This window comes from Corvus cornix, chromosome 1 (genome assembly GCF_000738735.6).
Source record: "Corvus cornix cornix isolate S_Up_H32 chromosome 1, ASM73873v5, whole genome shotgun sequence".
Classification (NCBI taxonomy): domain Eukaryota; kingdom Metazoa; phylum Chordata; class Aves; order Passeriformes; family Corvidae; genus Corvus; species Corvus cornix.
The window spans coordinates 107628321-107642482 of record NC_046332.1 but is presented as its reverse complement, the minus strand read 5'-3'; the positions used below and the strand labels follow the sequence as shown (position 1 = coordinate 107642482).

The window sequence follows — 14162 nt, the reverse complement described above, 5'->3', positions numbered from 1 at the left end:
CTGACCACACAAGGAAAGAAATAGAAGAAAACCTAGCCAAACACCTTAGCGGGAGGAATCCTATAAATGAGCATGCCAGAAAGATAGGTTGCTTGCTCTGCTTCGTATCTGTTCTGTAAGCTTAGCTTTCAAGGAGTTTTTGTATTTATCTTTGCAGCTGAATGAGTTCAATTTCTCTCAGATTAGGACAGAAGTTTCAGAACAGCAGGTTAATCCTTCCTGCCTTCACGGACAACTGAGCAAACAGACCTGTATCAACGTGGCCGAGTGTAAAATTGTAATTCTAGAGATTAATGTTGTCTTTCCTGTTTGACCTCCACATTTCTCTTCTAGGTATGTTTGCATGTATGAATGTATGTATGCATTTATTTATTTATTTATTTGTTTGTTTGTTGTTAACAGCTTCTGTCCAAGGCCCCTGGGAGAGGGCAATCTCACCGAACAAAGTGCCGTATTATATCAAGTGAGTATAAATAAGAATTCATTCCAGCTATTTACATTTCTTATTTAAGAGGAGAGCTAGTAATTTTCTTAAATGATTGTGAACTGCTCCAATAGTGTCTAAATGGGAAGTACAAAAAGGAACAAAGCATGCAATAAATTTCACAGAAGCCTGGTTATCTAAATCACAGTAGGATGTGCTGATTTGTAAGTTGTTTGGGTTTATGCTACTATAAATCACCTGCCTGGATTATAATTTAAATTGTGCCGTTGCCCACTGTGTGTATGTATGGCAGGCCTTGCAAAACCAAAAAAATCCCAACATTCTGAATTGTGAATGTGATATTCTAGGGGGTTTTAACCTAAAAATGCACATATTCAATACTATGAATTCCTTTAGGGACAGTACTTGGTAAAGTCCATAGCTGAGGAACGACAAGGGACAATTAGTCCCTAAGGCCAAATCTTTTAGAGTCTAGTTCCCAAATTAAGCTAGTTTGCTATAAGAGATGTGTCTGCACAGCAAGTCAGAACATTTTTTAAAAATCACAATTTGGAAATACCTGCTTCTCTTGCCCTAAACAGAGCCACCATGCAACAACAACAAAAAAAGATGACTTAATACATTTTTTTCTTCTATTTTCAGTTCTCTACCTGTAACATGTGCTTTGAACTACTTATGTTGCTTCTGAAGGAGACAGGTGTTGCAATACCAGCTATAAAGACTAGTGCAAGTAACAGAGACATTGTTTAATACACCTATTTCCATGGTTCCACTTAATATTCCCTAAATGCTTTGCAAGCTCAGCTAGTGTCACTGAAGCCATTTGGTTACAGATGGTTCTTGCAGTGGCACTTCAGTTGCAACTTCCACAGGGTTCACTTCTGCAGCAGCTTTAGAACAAGTACTTGAGTTATGCGTGAAGGAAACTCTGTAGTGCATTTCAGAGGTTCAGTCATACCTGGCTAAGCTGGTTTACTGTTGCATTAATCTTGCAAGTTTTCTGATGTTTGTATTTGGCTATGAATAATGAAACAGTCACAGAGAAACTGGAAAGCTCCATCAAGAAGGAGGGGCAGTCTACCAGAGACATGTTGGAAAACAAGTCAGTGCTCTGGCGTGTAAGACTCAGTTTATGGCACTAATGTGAAGACAAAGATCCTCCTTTTCTCTTTCACATGGCAGGAATTGCCATTATGGGGAGAGGAGTTTGGCAATTCTTAAAGTAGGCACAAAATACATTTCACGCTCTGCTTGGCACCTCTGTCAATGACACTCACATCCAGCAGTTGGGGTAACTGGCTAAAATGGTCAATTCTGGCCTTGCTTACTCCTTCCTACTTTTTAGTCTTCTGTTCTAGGCCATTTACAAATTCAAAGGAATATGTTTATTTTGTTTACTTTAAAAAACATTTCAATTGCCATAAACTGTTGTAGCATTATGCCATGGATGCTGATTTAGGATCCTGCCAACTACACCAGTTTGTTACAAATGAGTGATTCAGATCACTTGCAGAATCACTGTCAGAGGTATTAACAAGAATGGTTTTAATATGAATTTATAAAAGTGCAGCTTAATAAAGTTCAATGGCAAGGTTCGCTCTATTAGTTACTACATTATACAAAAGAAAATCAAGTTCAAATCTATTTCGAATGATTTACACAGAGACCAAAGGGTAAGGTAGACCCTCCCAATGGGTCATGAGTTTCAGAGCAGACCCCCTTGCTTTCTAAACTCCTGACGGAGTTTATCTGTGGCTAGGTCCAGCCTTAGTCTCAGACTTGGACAATGGTGTATGCCTAAAGGAAATGACTACATGGATTTCATTAATATTTATTTAGCATGCTACCAGCCACTTACCAAGAATCCATAAATAAGGGGTCTCTCTGCCTTGGGTAAGGAAAGATTTCTTAGTCTCAGGTAAGGAATCTCAATCCTTGAGAGGGGTCCCAGCTCCAGGGGAGAATACCTGGTATCCAGTCCAGTTGCAGTTTAGAGAACTCAAATTGGACTCATCCAAAGATTGGTTATTTGTGGAAAGGTTTCTGCCTCAAGGAATAACCTTGAGAGGTGTCCCTGGTTAAGGGGAGGTCACTGCCGTGCAGCCATGCTGCCCAGCAGGGAGAGGTCAAAGGTGGCTCCCATAGGCTGTCAAAGCTACGGGATAAAGTGGTTGACTTGTAGTCAAATTTAATACAGCAGGAAGGGTATGTCTGAGCCTCCTTGTACCCACGGGTTTCTTTGTTCTTTGATAAATGCCTCTTGGAAAAGCCACCTGCTATTCATGTATTACTCACACAACCTGTGTTCCAAGCTCGTGTGCATCAATGCTCACTGGGTCACTCTGCCCCTGTTTCTAGAGGAGTTCTTGGCCTGGCTACAGCTCAGGTCTTTACTTCCTGTGGAGCCTGTACCAAATTACTGATAGTTTGGTTAGGGAGTCAAGCACATTTGTCATACATTACTAGTTTAATTAAAGTTTTAAATTAGCCACATCTTTTATAGAAAAACTTGCTGTCCTTGAGATGTAAAACAAAGTGTTCAAGCTTTAATGTGTCTTACTGAGCTGATGTATCTATTGCCTTCTCCAGCTGTCCTCACTCTTTTTTTTTTCATTCATTCTCATCACTCATATTTCATATTTACAAGCAACTAAATTGTTTTCTGTACTTTTTGGCTTTTAAAATAAACCTATTCTGCCTTTAATCTTTGATGCATTTCTTTTCTATTGTTAATTCTCTAAAAGAACTTCATGAAGGCTGAGAAGATACAGGTAGCATTCTCTTCATGTTTACATAATTTTCTTTCTGTCATCAATGTAGAATATTGGTGTTAGCCCTCTTCAGTAACCAGATTTGCTATACATTTTACTGGTTTTCATTTTATCTGGTTTTCCCTTGATGCTTAACTGTTTTATCTCATCACTTTCCCATTTGCGATGATATTGCTCTCAATAATCCATAAATCAGGCAGCACTTCATGCTAAATCTTCAGCAGCAATGTTTATTTATGGTTAGGTATCTTCAAGACCTGTGATTTTCCTGGTTAAAATTTCATTTGTATACAGTTGATTAATCTGTAGCAACTAGCTGCTTCTAAAGCTATTACTTCAGTAATTCCTCTTGAGCTTATTCACACCAGTTGGTTTTGGATTTTTTTGTTTCAAATTGTATTTGTATAGGCAACATTGACATGGACAATATAATTATCAACAGTGTACAACCTGCTTCAGCTGTTCCCAGTGTCTGGCATTTGGTGATTTCTTGGCCTAGCGTCAGCCTCATGAAAATTGCCTTTTAATGGCCTTGCATCAGCTGCTGCATTTTCTTGCACCCTTTCATGTGCTTCCCTCCTTACAGAGATGACAGGCTAGACCAGAACTTCAGCCCCACCTTTCTCTTCCCCAGCAAACTGAGGAAATCTAGTTTTTGTGTACCAGGACAGCAGAAGTATCCCACACTGCAGGGGGACGTGGCTGCCATGGCACTGAGCACTTGCTCAGACCATGAGTTGCTACTGTGTTAAAAAACCCTCTGCTTTGCCTCTGAGTTAAAACTTGTAAAATTGCTTGAAGACACATTTTATCCATCCTTTTTCATGTTTTTTCTCCTTGATATATTCCTTGTGTCTAGTACAGAACTTAAAGGTTTTATTAGATTACAAAAGGAGAGGACTGTAAAAAACAGTTTTTGGTTTAATCAGTCCTGTTCTTTGAAGACCTTGATCCTGCTCTCACTGCAGCGCAACCTAGGAAATGGAAAGGAAGAAGCAGGCACAGGCATGTCTATACACTTTATTAATGTTTTAGGTATTCATTAAAATTTCTAAATTTAAGTTTTTAGAAGACAAAACAGGCAATTACTCAACATTAGAAATCTGAAAAGCAAATGGAAAAAATGTACACCTCAAAGACTACTGAATATATGTTAAAACATAAAAAAAGAGTCTCAAATTCTAAAAAAAAGGCAGGGAATAAAGGTAGGTAGGCAGCGGATTTTTACATTGTAATTCAGGTTAGATCACATTTTAGCAGAGCTCACCCCATGATGAAAGGGATCTCACATGTGCATGCATGCACATGCATGTTCTTATCTTCCAATCAAACAGATAGAGAAGCTGCTCCAAATCAGTGACAGGTAACAAAATCAAATGTCTATTTTCCATTTTGCAACACCAGAAGAAGTATTTGGTCATGCTGCACAACCCAATCCCTCTGCAGTGTCTGTCCTCCCAGGGCACAAGGGGACATCAAGCAGCTCTACTCTGAACCATGTTTGCATCTCTCTTGTGTGTCTCTTACCCTCTGCTCTGCAAACTTGTCCATTATTCAGCGCTAGGAGATCTCTGTTGCTGCGGATTAAGGAGTAGGAGTGGGATTGAAGTCTGCAACATACTTTATGTCTAGAAGATATTCAGTAGTCCTGCTGTCGTGATGTGTTGAAATCTAGTAGGTGTGACTTCTATATTTGCACTAATCTTTGACATTATTCTTCCTCCGTGTATCTGACTTGCCAGTTAATAGTGTCTGTCTTTTTACCCTCTTGCTGTGCCCATTCTTTTGAAGGATTTAAAATGCTTTTGCAAAAATACAGTAGTCTTTCATCTCAGTGCTTCCCACAAAGGAAACCTTCCAAGTTATTTCCCAGCCAAGCTTATTTTCTTATACAGATTATAGCAGTTCACTGAACTTTGTCCTGCTGAGGACAAAGCTGGATTCTCAGGAGCACAGCTTTGACTCCTTGAGAAGATCCATGTGAGCCTCTCTCTATAAATTAGCTATGCAGTGAGCTAACTCCAAGGACAAGGCATCTCCACTTGCTCACTCTCTTCCACATTGTAGTTTCCTATGAGAATATTTGATTTGCATTTAATGTATCAGCTTGTGAAATAGATTTTTGCTAGGTATAGATCCTTCATTCTTTCCCCACTTCACACTGGAGATCTAGCAGGCCAGTTTCTATAAACATACTTCTTTGTTGTCTTAATTTTTAATCTCCCTTTTAATTGTTGTTTAACCATGCAGAATTTCAACACAGGAAAAAAAAAAGCTAAGACCCCTGAGTTTTCATTGTAAAAGCAAACAGATTAAAGCCATGATTCTTTTACTTTTGTTCAACTTAGAGTCAGGATAAATGAATGTATCTGAATTAAATTCTGCTAAGATAAAATAAAGCAAAGAGATGCTTTTCTGAGAAAATCACTTGGGTTAATTGTTTCTTCTGCAGAGTGTAGATAAGTACAAGGCACAAAAGGAAGGAGGAAATATCTGTCAGATGGAGCAGAGAGAGGCATGGAGAACCATAAATAAATAATGTATGATTATGTATATGTAGTGAGTGAAGCTATGAGCAAGCTATGAAAACCATGTGTATGGCTGACAGTTAACCTATCTACCAAATACAAAAAAATGTATTATTTTGGCTTCTTAAAAGCATAGTTACTATGATTTTTTCCTGTATTTCAATTCTGAACTCTACATAGGAAAATTGAAACTATTGTGAAGGAAAGAAAAAACATAATGCTTTTCAGTTTGCCTTTATGTGATGTAAATTTATGCTGTCTGGCATAAAAACCTAAATGATATTTATTAGAGCTTTGTCCAAGTCCAGAGGTTTTCTTTATGATTTGTAGGGTTGTGAAGCCTTGGTTCCAAAACTTGTCACAAAAATTTAAACTCGCAGTGTAAATAAATGAGAAATCTTGAGCCTTTAACTACCTTTATAATGAAAGCAGAGGTTATAAACTGATGTGTTCCTGCTGACTGAGCGAGAGCACTCAAGGAAGATAGTGGGTCTGCTCCTCGTTACCATCTGTCAGTGGGGAGTTACTGCCCTCAAATAAGAAGCAACTGAAGGGGATTTAATTTGTTTTAAAATGAATTATAAGCACTCAGCAGCAATCTTAGTGTATCCTAGCTGGTGTGGGGGCTGAGGGCAGGGCTGTAGCCTCTGGTTTGGGGCAGTAAGTGAGGGAAACCATGTGCTTTCCCTCCATAAACATAGCACCTGTTGTGGAGGGTGGAGAGCAGCTTCCTTGGGTGCCACACAACACTTGGTCCTCTTGATAGGACACTGCTCATAGTTAAGTGGAGAGTAAAGCTCTTAAGCTTTGTTTCCAAATTCATTCAGTACAAATGCTCATGAAGAGTGTATACTGCTAAGCATTACAGAGGGGTTAAACAGTGCACGGATAATTTTTGTGCAGGTTAAATCTTAAAATGTGTTATGCAGGTAATGAGCTGGGCAAGAATTTTCGATGGAATCTGACTTTTCTGTTTTCCTAATTAAAGGGAACGTATCAACATTTAAAATTTATTAAATCCAGCTAGTCATTGCTTTCCAGCTCTGAGACTAGGAGATTAATAAATGAACTGGTTTTATAGGCAATAGTGTGAAAAAGTAAATTTTTGGTACTGTACAAGGAGTTCATGTATTTATAGTATAATAGAATATCATTACATAACCTTAAATATTTTACTTTTATTGTAGCTGAAGTTGTTACATTTATTGTAAACGGAATGTGATTTTTGCTTGAATTTTACTTCATTTCTATTAGCGTTGTTTTACTCCAGTTGTTCAATGTATCCTGGCTACACTTAACACCTGAAGTAAATGAATGAAAAATTACACACCAATATAAGCTTTACAAAGTTGAGTGGCATCTATACAATATGGTCCTATTTTATAGAGTATATGCCAAATCTTCCACTGAAAAGTAGATTTTACAGCTGCTCCTGATAGCTAAAATGTACTGCCATCTATTCAAAGCCCATCTTTTAAACAGTGTGCTTAATAAGCAGGATTCTAAAACAGGAATTATGTTTGATTTCCCCTGGAATGCTTTGAACTTGAAAAGATTAGACACATTAAGGAAAAAAATAGAAAGATTTGCCTGTCAGAATTTTCTTTTTTTTTAAGATCAATTACATACTTAATTTAGATGACAGACAAAGAGGAGAAAATTTCTGACAACTGTCCAATGTAATATGCAAGGAAATGGGGAACAATATCTCAGATTCCTTACATATTCGTGTTATATCAAGAAGTCTCATAGTTCCTTTGTTTCCTCCAAAGACTGACAGCTTCTCCAAAGCAGCACTTGTCACATCCATTGCCTGCATTGCCCTTGGTCCAGTGTTCCTTCTAATGCAGCCAGCTCCACAAATAAGACGATTTCTCCATTTCACACACAAAAAATTCCATCCATATAATAAGGGAGTCAGCATTAAATGGATCCCTCTTCAGCTACTGTGCCTTTTTTTGTCTTCTTTGTGATCTCATCGGTCTAAAACATGGCAGGAGTATAATTACTAATTGTGTGTTGAGAAAGGTCTCAATACCAGTGAGAAAGCAGTGGGTATGGCCAGGTACAATTTCCATTTCCAGCTCTATTTGCTGTGGATGCACAGCTTTGGTGGACTGTGGAACGTTCTCATATTGGCACTTGAGGCCATGCAACACTGAGAGCAGACTGAGAGTGCAATAATCGGCCACGCCAGCTGGGCTGTTTCTGTTTCCATAAGTGGCCTGTCTGTCAGGGCAAGGTCAGGTGTTTTCCTGGATTCTTTTTCAAAATTAATGCATGGAACCTGCTGAATTGCTCATGAATCTATTCTTTCTCTGACCTTCTGAGATGCCAGTTCTCCTGCTGACTGCAATAAGTTTGTACTTTTCAGAATATTCTCCACCTGTCTTTACAAACACTTCTTGCCGTGAGAAATTTGTTTAGTCTTTACTTACTGAATCGTGATTATGGATTATTGGGCCCATTTTTCTCCTAATGGGATCCCTTTCAATGATTTTTTTATTTCCTTCTTGTCAAGTAATAGATGAAATCTGTTCTGTGTTGTACATCAGTCCTGTGATATCCTTAACTTTAGACCTTAAATCCTGAGAACTAATTTGTGTGTATGCTACACGTAGGTAGTACAGATTCTAAGGGACACATAAAATGAATTAATTGAGAACTGTATAAATGTCAGTAAGGCTGCAGTTAGACTTAAGGAAAGATTCTTATTAATAGATTAAGAATGACCAAATCATCTATATTCATTTTGCTTATTTCTCATTTTCTGTTTTAAAAGTTGAATTTTATGAGATAAATTATAGTTTCAAATACGATCTTTAGGTCTAGCAGCCTCCTGCATGCTACTTATGTTTTGAATTTCAAGTATTCATCAAATAAACTTTTATTTTAAGAAATCTCTTGCTAGATAATTTAAGAAAAACAAACCATAAAAAATGCATCTCATCTCTGAATGAATTGCTTTTCTTACAAGTAATTTTTGTAATACAAGCATTCATGGCATTGCATTTTCCATGGCAATTGAGCTCAGAAAATGAGATTATGGTACAATACAAGCAGCACACATTATATAACCACCCTAGCAGGGTCACTGAGTGGTGTCTACAGCCTACAGAGTGGAATAGTGAGTAGAGGTCAAACTTTGCTACTTATCACCTACCCACTCTGTGTGTCAAGGTCCTCCCTCCTCCTTTTCAGCAGGGCCAAAATTTGTTAGTATAAATGCTGTATGTAGGTGTTAGGTTAGGACCTTGAGGGGGGCACAAACTCAATACAGCAATAAGTTACTAAGAATTAAGGTTGCTGTAAATATGTGCAAAGTTATTGGTATGAGTTTTATTCTTCACTTACTTCACACTTCATAATGTGAACTTATGCACTATTATGTTAATGAAATTTAATGGCCAATTGAGTTGTGGGTCTTAACGTTAAAATTTTTATGCAGTAAGTAAAGGTTTTTAAAGAAAAATAAATATTTAAAACCATGATAATACAGTCTTATTCAGGTATTTTATATTTATCTAGATGTCTGCAGGAAAATTTCTATTATTTTAATATTTAAGTAGAAAAAAATTGCTTTAGATATCTGGCTAGTAAATAGCCCAGATTGTCTTTTGAATTTTATTATGTACTTGTCTCCTGGTTTTCTTTATCAAGATATTTTTTCTGTTCACTACTGCAAAGCTAATACAGGAGTAGAGCGGCAAAGATACATTTTTCTGTGCTTCATTTTTCAACAAATCTAATTCCATTTTTTTGCTTAAAAGCTGTATTATTGGAGAAAATATTGTACAACTTTTAATGCTTGAGGGTTATGACACCCTGCATGAAGCATACTAAGAAAATTTGTTAGAAAGAAATGTTACAGGCATGGAATTAAAATGTAAAGAGTAGCTAGAAAATTACTGTTTGGCATGGGAATAGATAACTCCATACAAATACCTCAACTATATCACCAACATGGAACACCATGATAAGATTTTAATCATAACCCAAAGCATTTCTAGTTGAGACATGGGTGTTAGACTTTGTTAATGATTAAGAGACACTTTTGCAGCAGGAACTAGCTCATAATCATCTCAAGGAGATGAGAGCTAAAGGATATATGGTCATCTAAATATACTGACCTGAAAATATGGAATAAAGGAATGTGAGGAAGACAAAAAGAAATTAAATTTCAATTGAATAAAAATACTGAAATAATAAAAGAATTTTTATTTCCAAGCACTGTTTTCCAATCCACCATTTGCCATCCTGGAGGTTCTATTAGCAAAGGGATACACATTTTAACATTGTAAAGATTGTGACAAAAAGTGAAGAGATTCTGCTGCCTGCTGAAACACAGTAAAACTGCACCTTCATTAGAAAATCAGAAGCTGCATATGTCCTCCCAGATCAGTGATTTTTATCTACTGTTTCATCTTCAGTTTAACTCTGCTTAATTGCTTTTAACTTTAGGACTTCATCAATGGCAATGCTCTTAGCTGACCTTACCTTTTCAGAAAGCATAGAAAAAAGTTAAAGCGATTGCAAATGTGACTTGATGCAGCAACAGCAGCCGCAGTAAACAAGATACAGCCGTAAAGACTGGATGCGTCCCTAAGGAAACCGATCTGTAATTTAGTTTCAGATATAAACATAGAGAGAATAACAATATGAATGTTCCCTTAGTGAAGGGTTCACTTGGAGGTCTAAAAATGCAAATTTGATAGGAAACTTAAGGTTAAAAAATACGTTATGAGCACATATATGCATTCTGTTACTCCTGGGACTACCTCTGCTCAAACAGTTAAGGAACAATTTGAAAAATGTTTAAAGCAAAATTCTCATCAGTGAGGATTTTTTTTAACCATGTTTGCTGAGAATCCCTGGAATGTATAAATCATGTACTGCATTTGATAAATATGATTAAACAGCTAAACTGAGAGAAGTTCTGAAGTAAAGAAGCCTGCATTTATGGTAGTTTTTCTTACATCTTGATTACAGTGTTGCATGTCATTAATTTATATTTACTTCTGTGCTTGAAAGCATCCTCTGCTTCCATTTTATCACCAGCTCCAATTTTACTGAGCAGATTTTGTTAGTAAATGAGAAGTTCTACTGTGAAATACTTTTGTGTATATTAATCAGCTTTTAGCTACCGCATGATGTTCAATTCCTTTTTTGCTGTGTTTTGCTGATTCTTGACTATAAAAACATAGTCATTGAATATTAAAGTTTGCTTTTATGGCACAATGTTGATATTCAATGTGTCTTCTCTAAGACAATGCTAGTTCAAGTTCATTAAAAAAACATTCTGAAATTAGGCAGTTTCAAGCAGAAAACTAAACTCTGTAGCTGGACAAAAGACATCATTCAGCGACATTCACCAACCCAAAAGTATAGGCTTTGGGCTCTTTTTTTAAATATAAACCCCACAATGGTAGTTTCAGGAGGTATAGAGGGCTTGCATTTATAATTCAAAAATTGCTGTATGTTTCGTCACTGCCTTTGTGAAGCACAAAGGAAAAGCTGTCTCCAAGTGACAGACATATTCTGTACTTTCAGAGGTAACTGAAAAGCGCATTAGACAGCTCTGAATTTTGTTTGGATTCAGATTATATAATTTCCTTGAAGTATCTCTAAACTAAAATTATAGCAGGTACCAATCTGAATAATCTTTAATTTCAATGTGTGTGAATTTGGGGGTTTGGGATGTTTGGGGGATTTTTGTTGTTTGTTTGTTTGGGGGGGTTTTGGTTTGGTGGTTTGTTTTGTTTTGTTTTTGTTTTTGTTTGAACACTATTTAGAAATTAGCAGAAAAAAATAAAAGAGAAGGACTACTCAACCAATGATAAACCATATGGTCTGTCCCCAACAAAAGAAGGCATATTCATCAAGCTGCTGCCACAGTACTCTGCAGCAGTAGGAATTCAGAGGAAAGGGCTTGTCACAGTGAGGGGAAATAGGATTGAAAAGCACTATTCATTTGAAGGAGAAAATTCTTGTTTGAAACAAGTTTCATTGAAGTAATAGCAAGTTACAGATGGTATATTTCACAATAAGAAATTGGAAGAATGACACTTGGGACATCAAGTATCTGGATATGAGAGAACAAGTCTATTTGCTTAACTTCTTCAGTCCCTTAGACATTAGGAGCATATCAAAATGACTTGTTTAGGACTTTAGATTTCTAGTGATGTATTTTCTTTGAAGCTTATCTGCTCCTTCTTTCCTTACATGGAAGTCTTTCTTCAGGACTGCCCTTGATAAAACAAGACAAATCTTTTCTCTGACACTGTTCAATATGCAGAACATTGCCCTCCTTTTTCTTGGAATTTGTGTCTTTTTCCAGTCTATGTTTTTTTTCCTGCCCAGTCGTTTCTAACTTCTGTTCCATTTTCTCCTTAAAACAGCTCTTGATAAGGTCACTAACAATTTCCTGCCATCCAGTTCCAAGAATCTTTTCAGTGTTCACTTTCTTCTAGGTCATTCCACCACTTTCAATAAACCATCTTGCTGCTGTCCTTTCATGTCTTGTCTTGGCTTGTTGTCATTATTCTGTTGTAATAATTTACTGTTTGCTTCTTCTGTATCTTCCCCTCACTTTCTTATGCTCCCTTTGCAAAGCCAGTCTTCCCACTGGAAACTCTGCCTCCAGCCCACCACCCTCTTTATTCTACTTTCTCACCTCTCCTTTCAGAGTTTTGTTTAATTTAGTTATGCTGATGACTTCTGAACTTGTTAATTACAGTTTTCTTTCCTGTTTATATCACTTGCCCTTAGATGGTTATTAAGTCCCAAGCTCAAAATAGATGTTTTGTCTCAAACACCACTGTTTCTCTGCTGACATTTCTATTATTTCACACAGTGTTTTACTGCTTCTGTTGGCTATCCCATGCACTTTATGCCTACTTACACATTTAGTGTTGCTTGTCCTTAAGATAATTTATCTCCTTTTCCTACACCAAACAACTATATTTTTTTCTTTCTGATTCTCTTCTTCTGAGGGATTTTTACTTGGTACTCAGTCACTCTGATTAGCAGTAATCTAATTCAGCCTCAGCCATTATTGTCTCATTAAAAGATGCTGTGTTCACTGTATTAATAGTCATAAAATGAATTGTAACAGTTCAAAGTATTTTGTTGCACAGAATATGAAATATGTGATAAGAACTTAGAAGTTGTTGGAGGCACTGTTACTCTTTCCATCATCTAATTCCACATTACAGTTTGGAGCATCTTTATTTCTTGGTTACTTACCACTGGATGCCTCACTATACCTCTACACAAAAGGCTTTTTTTCTACATTCTACCCATTCACATGGATTAACAGAGAATTTTAAGGAACAACAAAAATATTCCTTTCTTATCCACGTGTCTGACCTGTCTTGAAGAAGACTGAAGTGATCTTGATCCCACAGAAGTCTCCATGCCAGCAGGCTCCTTTAACTTAAACCCCTTGAATTCTTTGTCCATTAGTGTTGGCAGGGGCTGACATTGTCAGAAATATCACTTTCTTCTCTGGGGTGCCTGGAGAGTAAACTGTAAAAAGCTAATTGTCTTGGTAACGGTGTTTAGTAACAATTTTCTCTGAGGCAGTTCTCTCAGATTATTCCCTTTATTTCAGATTAATTCCATAAATTCTAATCTCTGTGTATTGGGAAGCTACCAAACTTTAATTTAGAAGTGTCAGTTTGTTAACACACATCAGCTCTGTATTTGTAAATTACTGTTTGCTCTGGCTCCCTCTGATTCTGACTAGCTGCTAAGGTTTTTCCTACTGAGTAGAAGAGAGCCTTGTCCCTTCTTGTTCTGAAATAATATATCATAGGGCAAGGTACTGCAGAAGTGTGGATTAGCCCTGAGCCCAGTGGCTCTCAAGAGCAGCCTGCTGTCTCATGGCTGTGCATCCCACCAGGTACAGCTGCCTTCAGCACAGGAGCATACTGGTATTGTCTGCAAAAATTATAGTTAATGGCATTTTCAACATAAAGCCCTTCTCTGAACAACCCTGTATAAAGAGTGGGTGCTCACTGAAGAGGGTCTATGATGCCAGTGCTGTTCAGTGGTGACCCAGTTACTTCTGCACGAACCAAACAGCAAGAGGAAAACAAGCTCTAAGTTACCAATCACTGGCAGAAAAACTTACAATCAGATTTGGTAGACACAGTCATTCTCAGTCAAATCTATCTTTTTTGCTGTATTTCTCTTTAGTACAATACCATGAAATTCCAGCCATCTTGAGTGCAGAGTTGTATTTAAGTACAGAGGCTTGCACAATAGCCAGCAATTCAAGGGCAAAATTGGCCAGGCTGTTTTAAAACAGCACTGGAGTATACCAATAGACTGAGAGTGGATTTCATACTGGTGATGCTGGAAAAAAGTTTGACTACTCATTAAACCATAGTTTATCATGAATGAGAATTTAGAAAA

At 37.1% G+C, this 14162-nt stretch overlaps 1 protein-coding gene across 11 annotated transcripts in view; it reads left to right on the top strand.

Moving 5' to 3' along the window:
- Positions 1 to 14162, top strand: part of DMD (dystrophin) — a 1178400-nt gene that overhangs the window by 1061111 nt on the left and 103127 nt on the right. For all 11 annotated transcript variants that reach the window (XM_010394528.4, XM_019282755.2, XM_019282745.3 and 8 more), the window contains one exon: positions 403 to 463. In XM_010394528.4, the coding sequence (XP_010392830.2) occupies positions 403 to 463 (61 nt within the window). The remainder of the gene's footprint in view (positions 1 to 402; positions 464 to 14162) is intronic.